The sequence below is a fragment of the Sebastes fasciatus genome, chromosome 20 (genome assembly GCF_043250625.1).
Source record: "Sebastes fasciatus isolate fSebFas1 chromosome 20, fSebFas1.pri, whole genome shotgun sequence".
NCBI lineage: Eukaryota > Metazoa > Chordata > Actinopteri > Perciformes > Sebastidae > Sebastes > Sebastes fasciatus.
Window position 1 is genome coordinate 7495715 of NC_133814.1, and position 17354 is coordinate 7513068.

General features: G+C 38.9%; 2 protein-coding genes across 2 annotated transcripts in view; both read right to left on the reverse strand.

Moving 5' to 3' along the window:
* The window catches only part of LOC141758888 (sulfotransferase 2B1-like), a 326098-nt gene that overhangs the window by 221415 nt on the left and 87329 nt on the right, over window positions 1-17354 (reverse strand). The window lies entirely within an intron of this gene.
* Window positions 441-16538, reverse strand: LOC141758891 (ras-related protein Rab-37-like). The gene is made up of 9 exons (XM_074620673.1): window positions 16072-16538; window positions 5597-5707; window positions 4547-4588; window positions 4311-4377; window positions 4151-4203; window positions 3854-3919; window positions 2423-2479; window positions 2254-2330; window positions 441-948 (listed from the first exon to the last, which is right to left on the reverse strand). The coding sequence occupies exons 1-9, from the start codon at window positions 16249-16251 to the stop codon at window positions 843-845; spliced, it is 759 nt and encodes a 252-aa protein (XP_074476774.1). The 5' UTR covers window positions 16252-16538; the 3' UTR covers window positions 441-842.

Sequence of the window (17354 nt, forward strand, 5' to 3'; positions counted from 1 at the left end):
GGACAACTTGTCGAGTACCTATCGATGTAGTTGGATAGTAGGAATATAAATTGATACATCGATGTAGTAGATGAATCGTTACACCCCTATCATAGAAGCAAAGAGGCGAAACTCTGGTGCTTTTTTGACAACAGCTGCTAGATGGCGCCATTTTGGACTGTAAACAGTAATGAGTCTGTGGCCATGGATGTATAAAGAGACATCTGTAAATCAGAAATTCAATTTTTTTTTAGGGAAATCAACTTCCCAGTAGAATAGAATAGAAATAATTGTGTTTTACTTTTGCACGGCACTTTGTAGGCGGACGTTTAACTGGCATCCGGTAGTCGCTTTCAGTCCAAAATGGCAGAAGCGTAGCATTGCTGTTGGGCGCTGGTGTTGCAATGGAACGACCAATTAACTTTCACTTCTTAGAAATATACGTTCTTTGGTGCCAGATCGGTAAGTATGTTTGAAAAAACACCCATGCATTTAAGAGCTTTGGAGCTGTAGGTGTATTGTTAAACTTTGGACAGAACCAGGCTAACACACATACACAACAGTGGTTTGGATCTTTTCATCTAACTCTCACAAAGAAAGCAAATAGCAGAGGGCTATTTCCTCAAACAACTTAAAAACTTTTTATACTATTTGATAAAGATTTCTATGACAAATATTCAGTTGCTGGGTTAAACCGCTGTCGGCTAAAGAAAACCGTGGGTTTTGTGAGTCTCTAGCTCGGTTATTCCTTTTGGCTTTTAGTCTTGAATGATAGGCAGCATCATATTTTTGGAGCAGCAGTGAGTTAATAGGGCTTCCTCCCACTCAGTACAGAACGGTGGGAGCAGCAGGAGAGGAGAGATTTAGAAATAGCTGCAGCAGCCTGACTTCTCCTTCTGTGCTTCAATGTATTCATGGATCTGGAACTTGGGTTCATTGGGATGTTCGACGGCCCGGTGCTTCAGTTCCCTGAAGAACAGAACCAGACATCACACAGTTTAGAAAAAACAGATGGATTTTTACCTTAAATGAATCCACATCATTGGTGTTGTCACTAGTATTTGGCAGTCAAAAGTATGAGGTGTGGGGCAACTTGTCTCAGCCATCTGTAAAGATTGTTGTTTATCATTACACTGGTGTCATCTAATCAAATAATTGTATTAATCATATGAAAAATCTATTACTCTTAATAAATTCACTTATTTTGTGAAGGCCTAATATTCTTCATATCAATAAATATTTGATGTTTTCCTTTCAGAAATCAATGTGATCATTGGAATTGCGGTAAAATAGCAAATTAAATAAAATGTATTTATTAAATAAATAAATAAAATAAAATTAATGATATTTCAAAAAATTCCTCATCATCATTTTGGTATATATTATATTCAATGGATACATTAATGGGTTGTATTACATTGAGGTAATTTTTTTTCTGAATGGAATAAAGGATTTTAAGGGGTAAATTCTAATTAAAATATAAAAAAAACAACAACTTGTATTTAAATACTTAATTAAGCCCATCCTTCTTTTCTGAATGGTATAAAGGATTTTAAGGGGTAAAATAAAAAACAATTCTTTTTTTTTTTTTAAATGAGCATTTAAATATTTAATTAAGCCCTTCCTTTGTACTTAATTATTGTGAAATGAATGCCCTTTTATGAAAAAAAAGCATTTAAATATTTAATTAAGCCCTTCCTATTTTCTGAATGGAATAAAGGATTTAAGGGGTGAAATCGAATAAAAAAAAATAATAATTAGCATTTAAATATTTAATCATGCCCTTCCTTTGTACTTAATTATTGTAAAATGAAGGCCCTTTTATGAAAGAAACCAATTACATATTTAATGAAGTGATTCCTATTATTCTGAATGGAATAAAGGATTTAAAAATCAAATTAAATAAAAAAGAAACTAGCATTTAAATATTTAATTAAGCCCTTCCATTTTTTTCTGAACGGAATAAAGGATTTTAAGGTTTAAAATCTCATTAAAATAAAAAAAATATATATAAATAATTAATTAATCCCTTCATTTGTATTTAATAATTGTAAAATCAAGGCCGTTTTATGAAAAAAGCTCACCCCAAATTTGGAGTTAATTAATGGAATATCCAAGAACAACAAAACAGCAATTCCCATTCCCAAACCCCATTCAGAGTTATTCATAATAGATTTTGACAAATTATTGTAGTGGCAATTGCTAATTGTGCACAGCAGACTGAAGATACAGCATGTGTAGTGTACAGTGTTAATAAAGCCACTATGTTCATACTTGGAAACGGCAGTGAAGGCCAGCTCTACGTTGACTCCTGTCTTGGCACTTGTCTCCATGAAAGGAACTGAATACTCCTGAAGGCGAGAAGAGGAGCAGACAGCAGTGAGCAGCAGAGTGAACCACATCAGTCAAGGTTGTACAGCAGTGAATGAAACAGGCGACTCACTCTGGCCAGCCTCTCTCCCTCATCTCTCCTGATGGCTCGGTCACTGCTCATGTCAGCCTGACAGAGAGATGCAGCGTGGTACAGTTAGAATAGGACGACACATTCAAGAAAACAAATGCACTTAAGCTAGTCGGTCTGTGTGCCATCCGTCCAAAGCTGTGTTCAACTTGTTTGGTAATAACATAAACAAATACACAATACATTATTTAGTTTTTTTTTGTGTTTTATTAATTAAAAAAACAAAAATCCACTTGCTTTTCCCATTTTCATCTTCAAATGGTAATAGAAATGTACAAAGTAGTGCAAAAACTAACATCGCTAATTCACGTTTGATCGCGAGAGATTTTGCAAGATTTCCGTTTTTTTAGTCGGTACTCTTGTTGTTCATGAATGAATCTGTTAGTGTGTGGTATTCTGTTTTGGCCATATCGTTGCACTCCACACACTACAGTAACAAAACTGTTAAATTGAACCTAACATGTTATGTGTGGGCTCTCTCACTTTTTCCTTAAAGTGGCAGTAGGCGGAATATTTTTGGCATCATTGGGCAAAAATTCCATAATAACCTTTCAGCATATTGTAATTCAAGTGTTCTGTGAGATAATTAGACTTCTGTACCTCCTCATGGCTGTTTTCAGGCTTTAAAAAATCTAGCCTGTGACGGGAGACTTTGAACAATCACAGGTCATTTCAGAGAGAGAGCGTTCCTATTGGCTGTTCATTCAACGGAGGCAGCTGTCAATCACTCGCAAACTCCAATCAAACTAGGCGGCATTGATCAAATGTGAATCAATATTCTGTTACTGTAGTGCCTATTTCTCACCTCAAATGTTTTCAGAAACATCTTGTAGTGTACTGTTTAGCTGTAAAATTAGAAAGTTTGCTTTGGCTGGTGGCCGGTGCTTGGTTTTTCCTCAACTGATCTCAACATGCTACACTACAAGATGTTTCTGAAAACATTTGAGGAGAGAAATAGGCATTACAGTAACAGAATATTGATTAATATTTGATCAGCGCTGCCTAGTTTGACCGTTTGATCAGAGTTTGCGAGTGATTGATAGCTGCTCAGAGACGGCAAGGCTCCAGCTTGGCTCCCATTGGTTGTTTTCCTCCGGTCTGTGAAATCTTGCAGATGCCGTTTGGAGCACCGGAGGACACAGAGGTTACCTGTTTCATATACTACTGTCACGATATAGCGACCGTTTTATAAAAAAATACTTTTTTTTTTAATCATAAATGATTTGCTCAAATCTCACCTACTTCAGCTTTAAGTTCAGCTAGTTACTAACTGTGTCTGTCTGCTGTTTGGCGCTGTACAAATGTATATTGTAGCCTACATCTATTATCATACAGTAAGAAGCCACAGTTTTCTGGCCAGGTTTCACTAAAGATCACATCACTTTCTATTTTCTCAAGACTTTTTCTCCTCACCTTGTTGCCCAGCAACATGATGACTACATCAGTCTGCGCATACTCATGGATCTCTGTTAGCCATGCCTGAAACGAGAAACACAGACGGACACAGACAGTCCAACAAAAACAGAGAGAAAGTGTGTTTGCATTTAGGCTGAAACGTGGAAAGCAGGTTAATTACACACACACACACTTATGTGCCAATGCTATTGATAGTTGCTCTCTGTAGCTTTATTTGTTTTTGTTGCAGGCTGTTTCTACTTCCTGACTCACTCATTCCCATATTTCCGGGCGGTAGACGTATCCTAGACTTACCCTTATGTTGTCAAAGGAGGTTCTGCTGCAGATGTCGTACAGGAGGAGTAAAGCTTTAGAGAAAAGATGAATGAACACATGGTTATATTGCTGCCCATCTCTACGACTGTTAAGGGTAAAAGAATCACAGCATGTAGATCATGGTGTATATTTGCCTCACCGTGTGCATCTCTGTAATATGCATGTGTCACACTTCTGAACCGTTCCTGTCCCGCCGTGTCCCAAATCTGAAACAGAAAAAAGGAAACAAAGAGCTCGGCCTGGTTCCACTCAGCCAACTCTAATTTTCAGTTACGACACACTGGTGCCCAGGAGGAAACCAGCCTGCGCTCTAAAAATAGGATGCTATTGTGAAAGCAGACCAAGTTTTCCCTGGAAACTGATTTGCTTACTGACCTGTAGTTTGACCTTTACGTCGTCAACAGTCACCACTTTATTCTGGGGAGAAGCAGAAAGAGATTTTAATTGACGTTAGAACGGGCATCGGCACGGATTAAAGACTGATCAAAGGAACTATTTGTTCACATTACAATAAAAGCCCTACAGTATATTTTCAATAACTTTCAGAAAGATTTCCCTTTGCCTAGCTCAGGGGTCAGCAACCTTTATTATCAAAAGAGCCATTATCTGTCTGGAGCTGCAAAACATTTGATCATTGTGATGAAGGTAACACAGTTTATAGTCTAAGTATAAAGTATATAAGTCTAATGCAGTGACGGCCAAAGTGCAAATGTACTACGGAGTATTAGGGCCACATTGAGGGAAAAAAAATCTGAGATTTCCAGAATAAAGTCATAACTTTACGAGAGAAAAGTCTAAATATTACGAGAAAAAAGTCGAAATATTTCAAGAATAAAGTCGTAATGTTACAGGAATAAAGTCATAACTTAATGAGAAAAAAGTAATAATATTACGAGAATAAAGTCGTATTATTACGAATTAAAAGTCAGAACTTTACGAGAAAAAAGTTGCAATATTACAAGAATAAAGTCATAACTTTACGAGAAAAAAATTCCTAATATTACGAGAATAAAGTCAGAAGTTTACGAGAAAAAAAGAAAATAACACGTAAAATTACTTTATAATATTATGACCTTATTCTCGAAATTTATCTTTTTTCCTCAATGTGTCCCTAATTCCCCGTCGTACCATAGACCTACAACAATGATAAATAAAAGTAAAAATGTAAACAAAAAACAGTTATTCATTTCCATTTTTAAAAATCCACAGGGAGCCACTGGAGAGGGGCTAAAGAGGCTTCGGAGATGCAGGTTGCAGACCCCTGGCCTAGCTTCTGAGGTTTCTGCCTCCCTGAGTCCTAAAACCCTGAAACGAGTTTGCACTTCCGGTTCCCTCGTACTTAAACGTGTGATATGACCTACTTCATTTCCTCAAGAGAATGTGTAAAAGATAACCACAGATAAATTGTGCATGCAACACACCCACCGTGAATCCAATGCCCACTGTAGCAGAGAAGGAGCCGGGGATGAACTTCCCCTGATCGAACTGCACCAACAGAGACGTCTTTCCCACTCCGCTGTCTCCGACCAGGATCGTCTGCGGGGAAAAAACAGTCAGTAAAAAAGTTATATTGGTATCAGAATCATTTCCTTTCTGGCTGGCAATCATTTTATAATTCTGGGGTTGTGAGTCAGCATCTGCGTCACGGTGGACATCTTCTGCTTCAAAGCAGCACAAATAATATGATCTTTTTTTTATTACAAGAGCTTGGCAGTGCACCGCTATTACAGTGTGACTCACAAGCTGGAGGAGATAACCTTCAAGACAATGAAATGAATGAAAGGCAGCATTCAGACGCATCCAAGTTAGTCACCGGGGCCAGCAGTCAATACTTTTGTCTTCTATAGGCCTGCCTTTCATTTGTAGCCCACTTAGAAAAGTCACGCTGAGGTACCACCACCTCCACACACACACACAGTGCCCGCCAACTGTGACGGATAGAGTGAATGAGTCTCAGCCAAGCTGTTCGCTGTTTTCCCGAGAATATATTTGGCCGTTTTGATGCTAAAAATGCATCAAAACAGACATGTAGATGTCTATTATGTTGCGATGGGTCATTTTTGTTCAGAAGTGACCAATTTTGACCCTGTTGTGAATGTCCGCTGATGTTCAGAAGTGGTCTAACAAGATGTCGAGTAGTGAGCCAATATTGGTTCATAGTTAAAAAAGAAAAATGTGTTCAATACCAACGTTTTTCATTGCCAATACCAATGTTTATCTTGTCTGGAACCTTTTAGTGCAGGTTATAGGTGCAGGGATGACGAGGGCTAAAAGTAACGGTGACTTATTTTGTCACGTCAGTCGTTACTCGTCGGTATCGTTAGCCCAGTGAGTCACGTGAGTTGCTAGTCAGTGAAGTTAACGTCAACCACGACCGTTTCCTAACCCTACCTAAGTGGTTGTGTTGCCTAAACCTAACTTTGTGTGAAAACGGAAGTTTATTTTTAAAAGGACACTATGCACGTAATGAGCGTGCATGTATTGACACTCCGTCCCTGGTCCGTACAAAAATAATGCAAGAGAGGTAAACTAGGCCGTGGTTGAACTGCAACTCGGTGCTCATTTTTTCAGGTTCATACTTGTATTTTGGGTTTCTACTAGAACATGAATGTTCAAAAAACTGATTATTTTTCTCATACTGTCTGCCTGAATATACCTGTATATCTGAAACGCTCTATATATGGTGCATCTTTGCAAAGTTGGTTCTCAAGCTGTGAGCGGTACATTCTAATGAGCCTGCATGTGACATAGGAAGGGGAGTTAAATCTGATTGGCTTGTTGAATCACAAGTTTTTTGCTCTAGACAGCCCAGAAAAAAACTGACTGGGTTGTCTTATTTCACAGTTTGTGGGTTGGTAGACACTCCAGATACCCACATGTATGTGCACATTCACTGAGTTTTTCATATGTCCCCTTTAAGGCTTTCAGAATGATAAAGGCTGAAAGGATTAGAGTTGAGAAACTGGAGCAGCTTTTCTCAACAGTTACAGGTTTTATAGCCTCCCTTTGATGTCAGCATTTAGAGGGATTTTATAGAAACTCTCAGAAATGTGTCACATCTCAGCTGTGGAAAGAAATATGGATACTGCATCAGCAATCATGCATCCTCTGAATTTTCACATCAACTTTATTTAGGCATTGGTAATAACTGCAGTTAGTTATTCTCTCTGTTGAGAAAGAAGTCAGTGCAGCAATTGAAAAAAGAAGGAGATCATTTAGCCAGTGATGAAAGTAAGCACTATGGCTTTTTAGGGCAGGAATTTCACATTATTATTTGTGGTGGTCAGCACAAAATCGATTCGTATGCAATTGTGAAAGTTGAGTCATTTGTCACGTAACTTCCTTACTTAAGTTACGGCACTTCCGGAGTTATTTTAACCTAAAACGTGATCTGTTGCTGGACATTCGTAGGAAAAAGCACGAAAAATACGTTGTTGAAAGTAGTGCTGAGAGTCACAAAAAAAGGGAAATTTGTGTACACAAATCAAATAGATCACATTTTGTGATTATTTCAAGAACTGCCGTGAGATCTTTCGCCAGCAACTTTGGTGGCAAATAACACCTGTGTGTAGCTAGCTAGCTAATTAAGCTAACTTTAGCTCCATTAGTTAGTTGAAAACAATGTCTACAGCTGACTTTTTAATGTTTCCAATTGACTCATTTTAAAACCAGAATGTTGTAAAAGGGGGCTTGTACTTGTACAGGCATAAGTCCCATATAAATACTGTGAAAGTATCAAAACGCTCAATACAGCCCGTATTCAGAAACTCTGCATTTGAAACAAGCTGTCAGGATTTCTGTCCATTTGTGATGTCACAAATGTACAATATTTAGACCCTTTACACAGATTTAAACGTAAATATTCTAAATGTGCCCCAGTTTATTACTGGTTGCAGTGTATGTGAATGTCATCAGCTGACAAGAAGTACACATGGACCTGAGCTGATGCCTAGCAACGCACTTCTGTTGCAATTTTGCCGCAATTCCGTCGAAATGCGCCAAAACGGAGCGTTTCAGACAGAGGGTAAATACAGGCATATTTAGGCCGACAGTATGAGGAAAATAAAGTTTTTTTTTAACATTGCAGTATGTAAACATGTTATAGTAGAAACACAAAATACAAGTATGAACCTGAAAAGGAACACAATATGGGACCTTTAAAAGGTAAAAAAAACAGAGGATAAATGTTCCAGGCAAAACGTTGAAACAAAGAAACAGCATTGTTCTTGTGGCATGACACTATAATTTGAATCGTACCTAAGGATTCAATGTGCGATGGTTGATTATGTGCAAAATCAATGCTTAGGTTTTTAGCAAACGGGAAAATGTAGGGTATTTTACACACTGGGGCCATAATAGAGTGGTGCAGGAATGAGTCCTAAAACCCTGAAATGAGTTAGTATTTTAGCCCTCAGTATCATAAATGTGTATTTGCAACAGGGCTTATTTTCTGCAATAATCGAAAAGCCAATGGAACAATCCCATTGCCTCATGTCTGAGGACACAATCAGTGGAGAAAAACAGCCATACATGTAGAATCACACATGCATTATGGCATAATCAAAAACACACTCATCTCCATAGCATAACGATTATGCTATGGAGATGAGTGTGTTTTTGGTGGGGGGGAGGGGTACGACGCTGTTTCCGCGGTAACAGAGGTTAGCTGGGAAGTGGGCCTGTCTCAGAAAACCCCACTGGAGACGGGAGGCAATTAGGTGATACACCACAGATGGTCGGGAATTAGACATGGATGATGTATGCAGTATGTTGTTGTGGTATTGAGAGAGAGAAAGAGGATGATAAAGAAAAAAGAGATAATATTCACCTCCAGGGCTCATGAGCAGATTGTTAAGTGCCAGTGAATATGCTTCCTTTCTGTTTGAGCCCAGTTGTTCTTACCAAGAAGCTTAATTAAAGGTCCCATATTATGCTAATTTTCAGTTTCATTCTTGTATTTTACGTTTTAACTAAAACATGTTTATGTGCTGTAATGTTAAAAAAAAAAAGAAGTATTTTCCTCATAATGTCTGCCTGAATATACCTGTATTCACCCTCTGTCTGAAACACTCCGTTTTAGCACATTTCAACAGAATGCAACGGAATTGCGTTGCTAGGCAACAGCTCGGGTCCATGTTTACTTCCTGTCGGTTGATGTCATTCACATCCACTGCAACCGGAAATAAACTGGGACACATTTACAAGGTTTGCGTTTAAAACTGTAAAATGGTCTAAATATTGTAGATTTGTGACATCACAAATGGACAGAAATCCTGACAGCTTGTTTCAAAGGCACAGTTTCTGAATACGGGCTGTGTGTATTTCTCCATGGATTGAGCATTTTGATAGTGTCACTGTATTTATATAGCACTTCAACCTGCTTTATAATAAAAAAGACGTGAAAATCTCACCTTTTACAATATTGGACCTTTAAGAACTTCTAAGGTTATGGTAATGGTAATAAATATGAACTGGGTCTAGTAAAGTCCCTTTACTGTATGGGAAGTTAAAGTAAGTTTTAGGTGTTTCTGCAACTACGTTCAGTTTTGACTCTCAACCTCTATGAATTTAACCATCAGAGTATGGAATACATATAAACAGGTACACAGAATTATATATAGTGGTTAAGATTTTAATCTGTAACATGTTTGGTTTTTATGGTTTTCATAATTTGTTCTTACTAAATGTCCTCACAGCAACATTATAATAATTAATTTGATATGTTTTCTATAATATATTATGTAAGGGATAATGTACAGCGAGCCGGTTATTGTTGTGAAAGAAACCCCGACAGGGCGATGCCGGTGGACCCTGACGCGAAGCAGAAGGGTCTCTCATCGCCCAATGACTCGCTAGCTGTACATTATCCCGCTTATTACGCGGCTACTTACTTAAGAAATCAATAATTTGACACAAAAACGGTCCGCCAGAGTCCGACCTCAGAACTGCGCCCATAGCAACGGTCTGTTATACATAGCAAAGGTATGAGAAGAAATAACAGACCGTAGAATGCCGTGATTGACCAATCAGAATCGAGTATTCAACCGTGTAATAAATAATAATATAATATATAATCCATCCATCCATCTTCAACCGCTTATCCGGGATCGGGTCGCGGGGGCAACAGCTCCAGCAGGGGACCCCAAACTTCCCTTTCCCGGGCCACATTAACCAGCTCTGACTGGGGGATCCCGAGGCGTTCCCAGGCCAGAGTAGAGATATAATCTCTCCATCTAGTCCTGGGTCTTCCCCGTGGTCTCCTCCCAGCTGGTCGTGCCTGGAACACCTCCCAAGGGAGGCGCCCAGGAGGCATCCGTGCTAGATGCCCGAACCACCTCAACTGGCTCCTTTCGACGCAAAGGAGCAAGGACTCTACTCCGAGTCCCTCACGGATGACTGAGCTTCTTACCCTATCTCTAAGGGAGACGCCAGCCACCCTCCTGAGGAAACCCATTTCGGCCGCTTGCACCCGCGACCTCGTTCTTTCGGTCATGACCCAACCCTCATGACCATAGGTGAGAGTAGGAACGAAGATTGAACGGTAGATCGAGAGCTTTGCCTTCCGGCTCAGCTCTCTTTTCGTCACAACGGTGCGGTAAAGCAAATGCAATACCGCCCCTGCTGCTCCGATAATATATATAATGTATTATTTAATTTCTTTAATACTTCTAAGACATTTAAATTCATATTCATCAAGCTTTGTGCATCATAGTAAATACTGATATAAAAACATTTTCTAAAAATAGGGGGATTTCATGATTTTTCTCGACACCCTGAAAAATGTAGACAGAGGGACACCATAGATGTCAGTCTTCACACACCAAAATATAAAATATGTTGTGTTTTATGACAGTTATTTCAACTCTAATGTTTAATGTCACTACAATAATATAAGGACATGTTGTGGAAATGTCATTTTTGCTAATTTTGCAGATAAATCTGCTACGTTAGCTCTGACTCTTGACATCTAATATACATGAATTAAACAGTAATATTAAGTTATTCTTAAAATGTAGTTCAAAATACACAATTTACTAAGCTGTATGGTAAGGACACACAATAAATACTTCAGAAGAAAAGGTGATCTTAACTTTGTTTTTCTTGATCTTGAAGGTCACCTAGTGGGTGTCCCAACCTGTCATCCATGTGCTCACTTGCTAACTTCTGTTTCCATGGAAACTGGATTTTTTGGGCTTTGAATAAAACTTTTATTATGGTATTTGTTCAGTGTAGCAGTAAGGACTCAGAACTGTGGGACAGTTTGATGGTGCATTTAGATGAAAAAAATCATATATATGATGATATAGAGATGATAAATGATATTTTTTATATAGTGTAAAGTAATATGTACATGAAACAATTCCATTTGAGATAATGTCATATTGTAATTGAATTAGCTCATTTTACATATCTCAACATTGATGCCACAGTTGTGGAACATGAAGAAAGGTGGTGTTTGGACTCATAAAATGCTTCATACATTTTTAATGTCACAATGGGCAATAACACTGAGTATATATTTATCAAGCATTGCACTGCAAATTTGAACATAAATTCAAAATGTCATTGCTGGGACTTAAAAATGCCCGTTAGTAGCAGAAAACACCCTTTAGGGAATGGAGAGAACGTGGAGTTTTCTAGCTGAAGTCACTTTTATCTTTGCTGGAGAGTATTAAATCTGCAGCACACACCCTAGAATGTAATTTAGCTTGACAGTTTTCATATCGCCACTAATTTAGACTGCTCGATATGCTGCACAGCTGGGATTTGAGCCTGCAGAAACAGTAGCAGATAACCGGAGCTTCCAATATTAGAAGTCAGTCTAATGGCTGACGCACATTTACATTAGTGGTGGTGGCAATATGTGTGCCTCTATGCTTGTGAGCTCTTAGAGAGAGGATAACATTTTCCCACCATGGTATACTGTATGTTATTTTATATCATGATAGCAACATATATTGTGATATTAGCACATTTTAGATGAATAACCACATGAGAAGTACTGGGTGTTGCTGACAAACTCCAAAATTAATTTGATCTATCCGTCTTCGGTAGGAACCGATGGGCTTGGGGGCTGAGAGCCACAGACAGAATAAAGAAGTGAGAGATGGACTAATGCATTGTTAGTGATGGGCTCATTCACCACTCCCTAATCACTATGCAGGGAGTTCTATGTAGAGGACTACAGTATGTGACGCAGCGCATATGTCTAGGGCAGGGGTCGGCAACCTTTACTATCAAAAGAGACATTCTAGGCAAAAAAAACAAAAACAAATTTGTCTGGAGCCGCAAAACATTTGCAGTGAGGTAGGGGCCACATTGAGGGTAAAAAAATCTGAGATTACGAGAATTAAGTCATAACTTTACGAGAAAAAAGTCATAATATTACGAGAATAAATTCATAACCTTATGAGAAAAAAAGTCATAATATTACCAGAATAACATCATAACTTTATGTGAAAAAACATCGTAATATTACCAGAATAAAGTCATAACTTTACGAGAAAAAAATAAAATAACTTGCAAAATTACTACTACTATACTACTATACATATATATACTAATATTATGACTTTATTCTCATAATACTTCGACTTTTTTTCTCGTAAACTTCTGACTTTATTCTCATAATATTGCAACATTTTTCTCGTTACATTATGACTTTATTCTCGAAATCTCAGATTTATTTTATTTTCCTCAATGTGGCCGTAATACTCTGTCGTACCGTCCTACCATAGTCCTACAACAATGATAAATAAAAATGAAAATGTAAACAAAAAAGCAGTTATTCATTTACACTAATTTTTAAAAAAAAAATCCATAGGGAGCCACTGGAGAGGAGCTAAAGAGCCGTATGTGGCTCCGGATCTGCAGGTTGCAGACCCTTGGTCTAGGGCTTTTATTGTGAAAGGTAAGAACGGAAAGGCGTACAGCCTGATGCACTGCCATCTACCGTTTCCCAAATCAACAAATACAATAGAGCACCTTTAAACTACAGAGTCATTTATGTCTAACCACTAAAAAACCAAAGAGCGCTCAAAGAAGCCCCATTTTTGTTTTGCACATGTGATCCCTAAGGGGGTGACACAGGTGAGATGGAGAGGAAGAAAAGCTGCTAACCGCTCGGAGCAAAGAGACAAAAAGTGCACAGGTGAGACAAAGGACAAATGGGAGGGAGGAAGGAAGGGTAAGCCTGAAAGAACTGCTTCTGATTTTTGAAAGAACAGTTTGTATTGTTCGGCCCCTTTGCAAAGCACCTGCTCCCCTCTCACAACACAATACAGGCCTAACACATGCACTCACACAGCTTCTGAGGCAATTAAAGGCAGCTGGTTAAAGTGCATAATGGTTACATTAATGGTTCATGTCTCATTGGACCATTAGCCTCTGGGAAAACTCAGCTCTCACTAAACTTACACTAATGTCACTTAGCAGCGATCCTGAGAAACACTCAGATAAATTACTTTAAGTGCGATGACATTATAGCAGATTGTATCTGCGTGTAGATTACAAGAGCAGTGATTATATTTTCTTGTAATTGTCAACCACCATCAGATAAAATGTGTTAAATATGATGAAATTTACTAAATATCATGTTCACTTTTGGAAAAGAAATTAAACTAAAAGCTGTCGGTGCGCTCATTTCTCCAGTGACTGATATTTGAAAGAAAGTAGGGCATGGCAAAACGCCAACGAGCTTTGACTGACGCAGCTCCCTTTCACTGAAGTGGAAGCTGTTCCTGCGATACAGCTTCATAATATAATGTGACATGTCACTGAAGCCCCAAAGGGAGTTTCTCGTTACTCTCTGTTCCATCTTCAGTGAGGTCAGAAGTCAGCACTCCTGAGCTGGAGGGAGATTCAGAGGATCACTGGAGTCTGGACTCTAAACTCGACACTGACTTGTTGGTCTATGTAGGCTAATGTGGCCTTAACCGCTTGAGATTAGGCTGTATGGATATGAGAGCGCTTCATAGGGTGTCAGGGAATATTTTATTATCACTAATGTCTCAATAGAGTGTTGCAGGGATGACGTATTTGTGTAGGCCAACCAGGAAGTTAGCATCGCCCTGGTTCCCTTGACAAAAAGCCAATGGGATTTTTCCATTGGGTTTTGGATTATTGCAGAAATTAAGCTCTGTGGCAAACAAACATTTATGATATTTACACGTTTTGTTCCGTAAAATAATCTCCACAAATGCACACCACATGCAGCTTTTTGCAATCCCAAAATTGCTGCAACAACTTATGAGACATAATAGAGCATGGGAAGGGCCATCATATACTTCCATCAAAATGTTCTAAGCCCTTATACACTTTCACAATTTATTTTAATTAATCAATTCAAGTTTGCATCTCAAATTAATCTTCAGGTTCCCAGCTTTCAGATGATGTACACCACTTCTATGTGACATCTACTGTTGACCTGCTATCTCCCCCTAAAGACCACCTGTAACCCGCTACATTAGACAAAAACGGGTCTATGTGGGACTCGGAGGGTTAATTAATAGGCCTGTTATTATTTTCTTAAATGATTTTTACGATTGTCTGTTAGAAAAAGGGGACAAACAATTACAGTGTTCTCTATAATGTCATGATGTTACACACTCCGGTAGGTGGCAGCATGCACAACATTGGTTGTCCGCCGGTAAAACCAAAGGAGAAGAAGAAGTAGGTAGTGAATTTCATGATGGCGCATATTAAAAACACATAAATTTAAACGTTAGCAAATAAAACCCAATTGAATAATCCCATTGGCTTTTTGTCAAAGGGAACCAGGGTGATTCTAACTTCCTGGTTGGCCTACAAAAATACGTCATCTCTGGAACACTCTAACTTCTCATATTTGCTTGAAGTTACCGACTGCAGCTTTAACACATTAACCTCCGCTACAGAGACTATATTTAAACAACACAATTAAAACTAGGGCTGTCAAAGTTAACGCGATAATGACGTGTTATCGCAAACTCGTTTTACCGCCACTAATTTCTTTTACGCATAAACGCAACTTGCGATTTTTAGGTTGCAGTGGGCTCAGTTTTAAAGCTGGAGTGAAGATATAAAGATGGTATCATATAAAAGTAGAAAAACCTAATGAATGCATTGGTACCAACCATGTCATACTAACTTGTTGTGAAGGAGGTAAAATAACGCTCCGAACTTACGCAGAATTTTGGCGAGGAAAAACTGTCATGGCCATTTTCAAAAGGGGTCACTTGACCTCTGACCTCAAGATATGTGAATAAAAATGGGTTTTATTGGTACACAGGAGTCTCCCCTTTACAGACATGCCCACTTTATGATAATCACATGCAGTTTGGGGGCAAGTCATAGTCGAGTCAGCACACTGACAGCTGTTGTTGCCTGTTGGGCTGCAGTTTGAGCATATTTTTTATGCTAAATGCAGTACCTGTGAGGGTTTCTGGACATTATTTGTCATTGTTTTGTGTTGTTAATTGATTTCCAATAATAAATATAAACATATATTTGCATAAAGCAGCATATTTGTCCACTCCCATGTTGATAAGAGTATTAAATACTTGACAAAACTTCCCTTAAAGGTACAATTTGAACAGATAAAAAAAAATGTGCCACTAATTTGTGATTAATTGTGATTAACTATATATCGAAATCATGCGATTAATCGCGATTAAATATTTGAATCGATTGACAGCCCTATAATGTTTTTTGGGGTCAGATTTGACACTCAACCATTACTGGAGACGGACCAAGTGAAGATCAGCACCATGGAGAGCGCAAAAACCAAGCCAGTGAATAAATGGATAAATAACAAGAATAAAAAGAGACTGATAAAGTACGCGCGTAAAGTTGAAAACGTCACTTTGTAGCACATTTTGAAACCTGTTGTTTGTTTTCAGTGTAACCACATATCTTCATACCTTGTGCACCAGTTCCTCATCGTATGTCGGAGGTGGTGGAGTCTTCGCCTGGTTGTTGTCTCCTCCGGTGGTGTCTCTGGATTCGTACCCGCTGTCGGGATGGATCTCCGGGTACGCCGTGGTGTAGTGCGCATTGATCGGCTCCATGGACTCCATCCGCTCCATCCTGTCGTCCTCCATGTGCTTACAGCTGGAGGAGCCTGGTGCTGAGGAGAAATAACAAAAAGCTGACAAACCAACGCAGCTCCGTCTCTTTCTGTCTTTCTCTCTGTGAAGCCAATCCTCCCCACGCAGACCTCCTCCTCTGACTGAGCTGCTCCTTTACGCTCCTCCTATGGAGTGAATCAGTCTGCGGTGGGCTTCTTCTGCCTACATCACTTCACATTTTATTAAAGGCATGTCGTCGTGATCAGTTCACCCACATCATCATCACGCAGCCGGATACAATAGAGATAATAGGGGCTGGCTGGTTGGTTGGTTGGTTGGTTGGTGGGGGAGGTGAGGAGCAACTAGAGGAGGAGGATGGAGAGAGGATGGAGAGAGGATGCGACTCAGCAGCCATTGAGAGGATAAAGACGATGGGAAGTTTGTAGAATGGGAGATAGGAGGATAGGAGGACGATAGATAGGGGATATAGATTTTCAACATTAGATTATTTTTCTGCCTTAAATCATATTTTATGGATAAACAGTTTGTTTGTTTGTCTGAATAAACGGTTTAATTATGTATACAGTAACAGGTATAGTCATACAATATGGTAAACCTTTGTATAATGATAGGGGGAAACAAAAGGACATCTGGTCTAATCTTATTTCTTTTTAGAATATGCCAATTTAAACCTGCAGTAGGCAGAATATTTTTGGCATCATTGAGCAAAAAATCCATAATAACCTTTCAGCATATTATAATTCAAGTGTTCTGAGAGAAAACCAGACTTCTGCTCCTCCTCATCGCTCTGTTTTCAGGCTTTAAAAAATCTAGCCCATGACGGGAGACTTTGACCAATCACAGGTCATTTCAGAGAGAGAGAGCGTTCCAATTGAGCGTTCCTATTGGCTGTGCTCTGGCTGGTGGGCGGTGCTTGATATTTCCTCAACTGTCTGCCGGGTCACAAACTCCAGCTTGGCTCTGATTGGTTGTTTTCCTCCGGTCTGTGATATCTTGCAGATGCCATTAGGAGCACCGGAGGACACAGAGGCGCATTTTTCTTAGATTACCTGTCTCATGCACTACTGTCAGGATATAGTGAACGTTTTATAAAAATAACTTTTTTAAATAAAAGT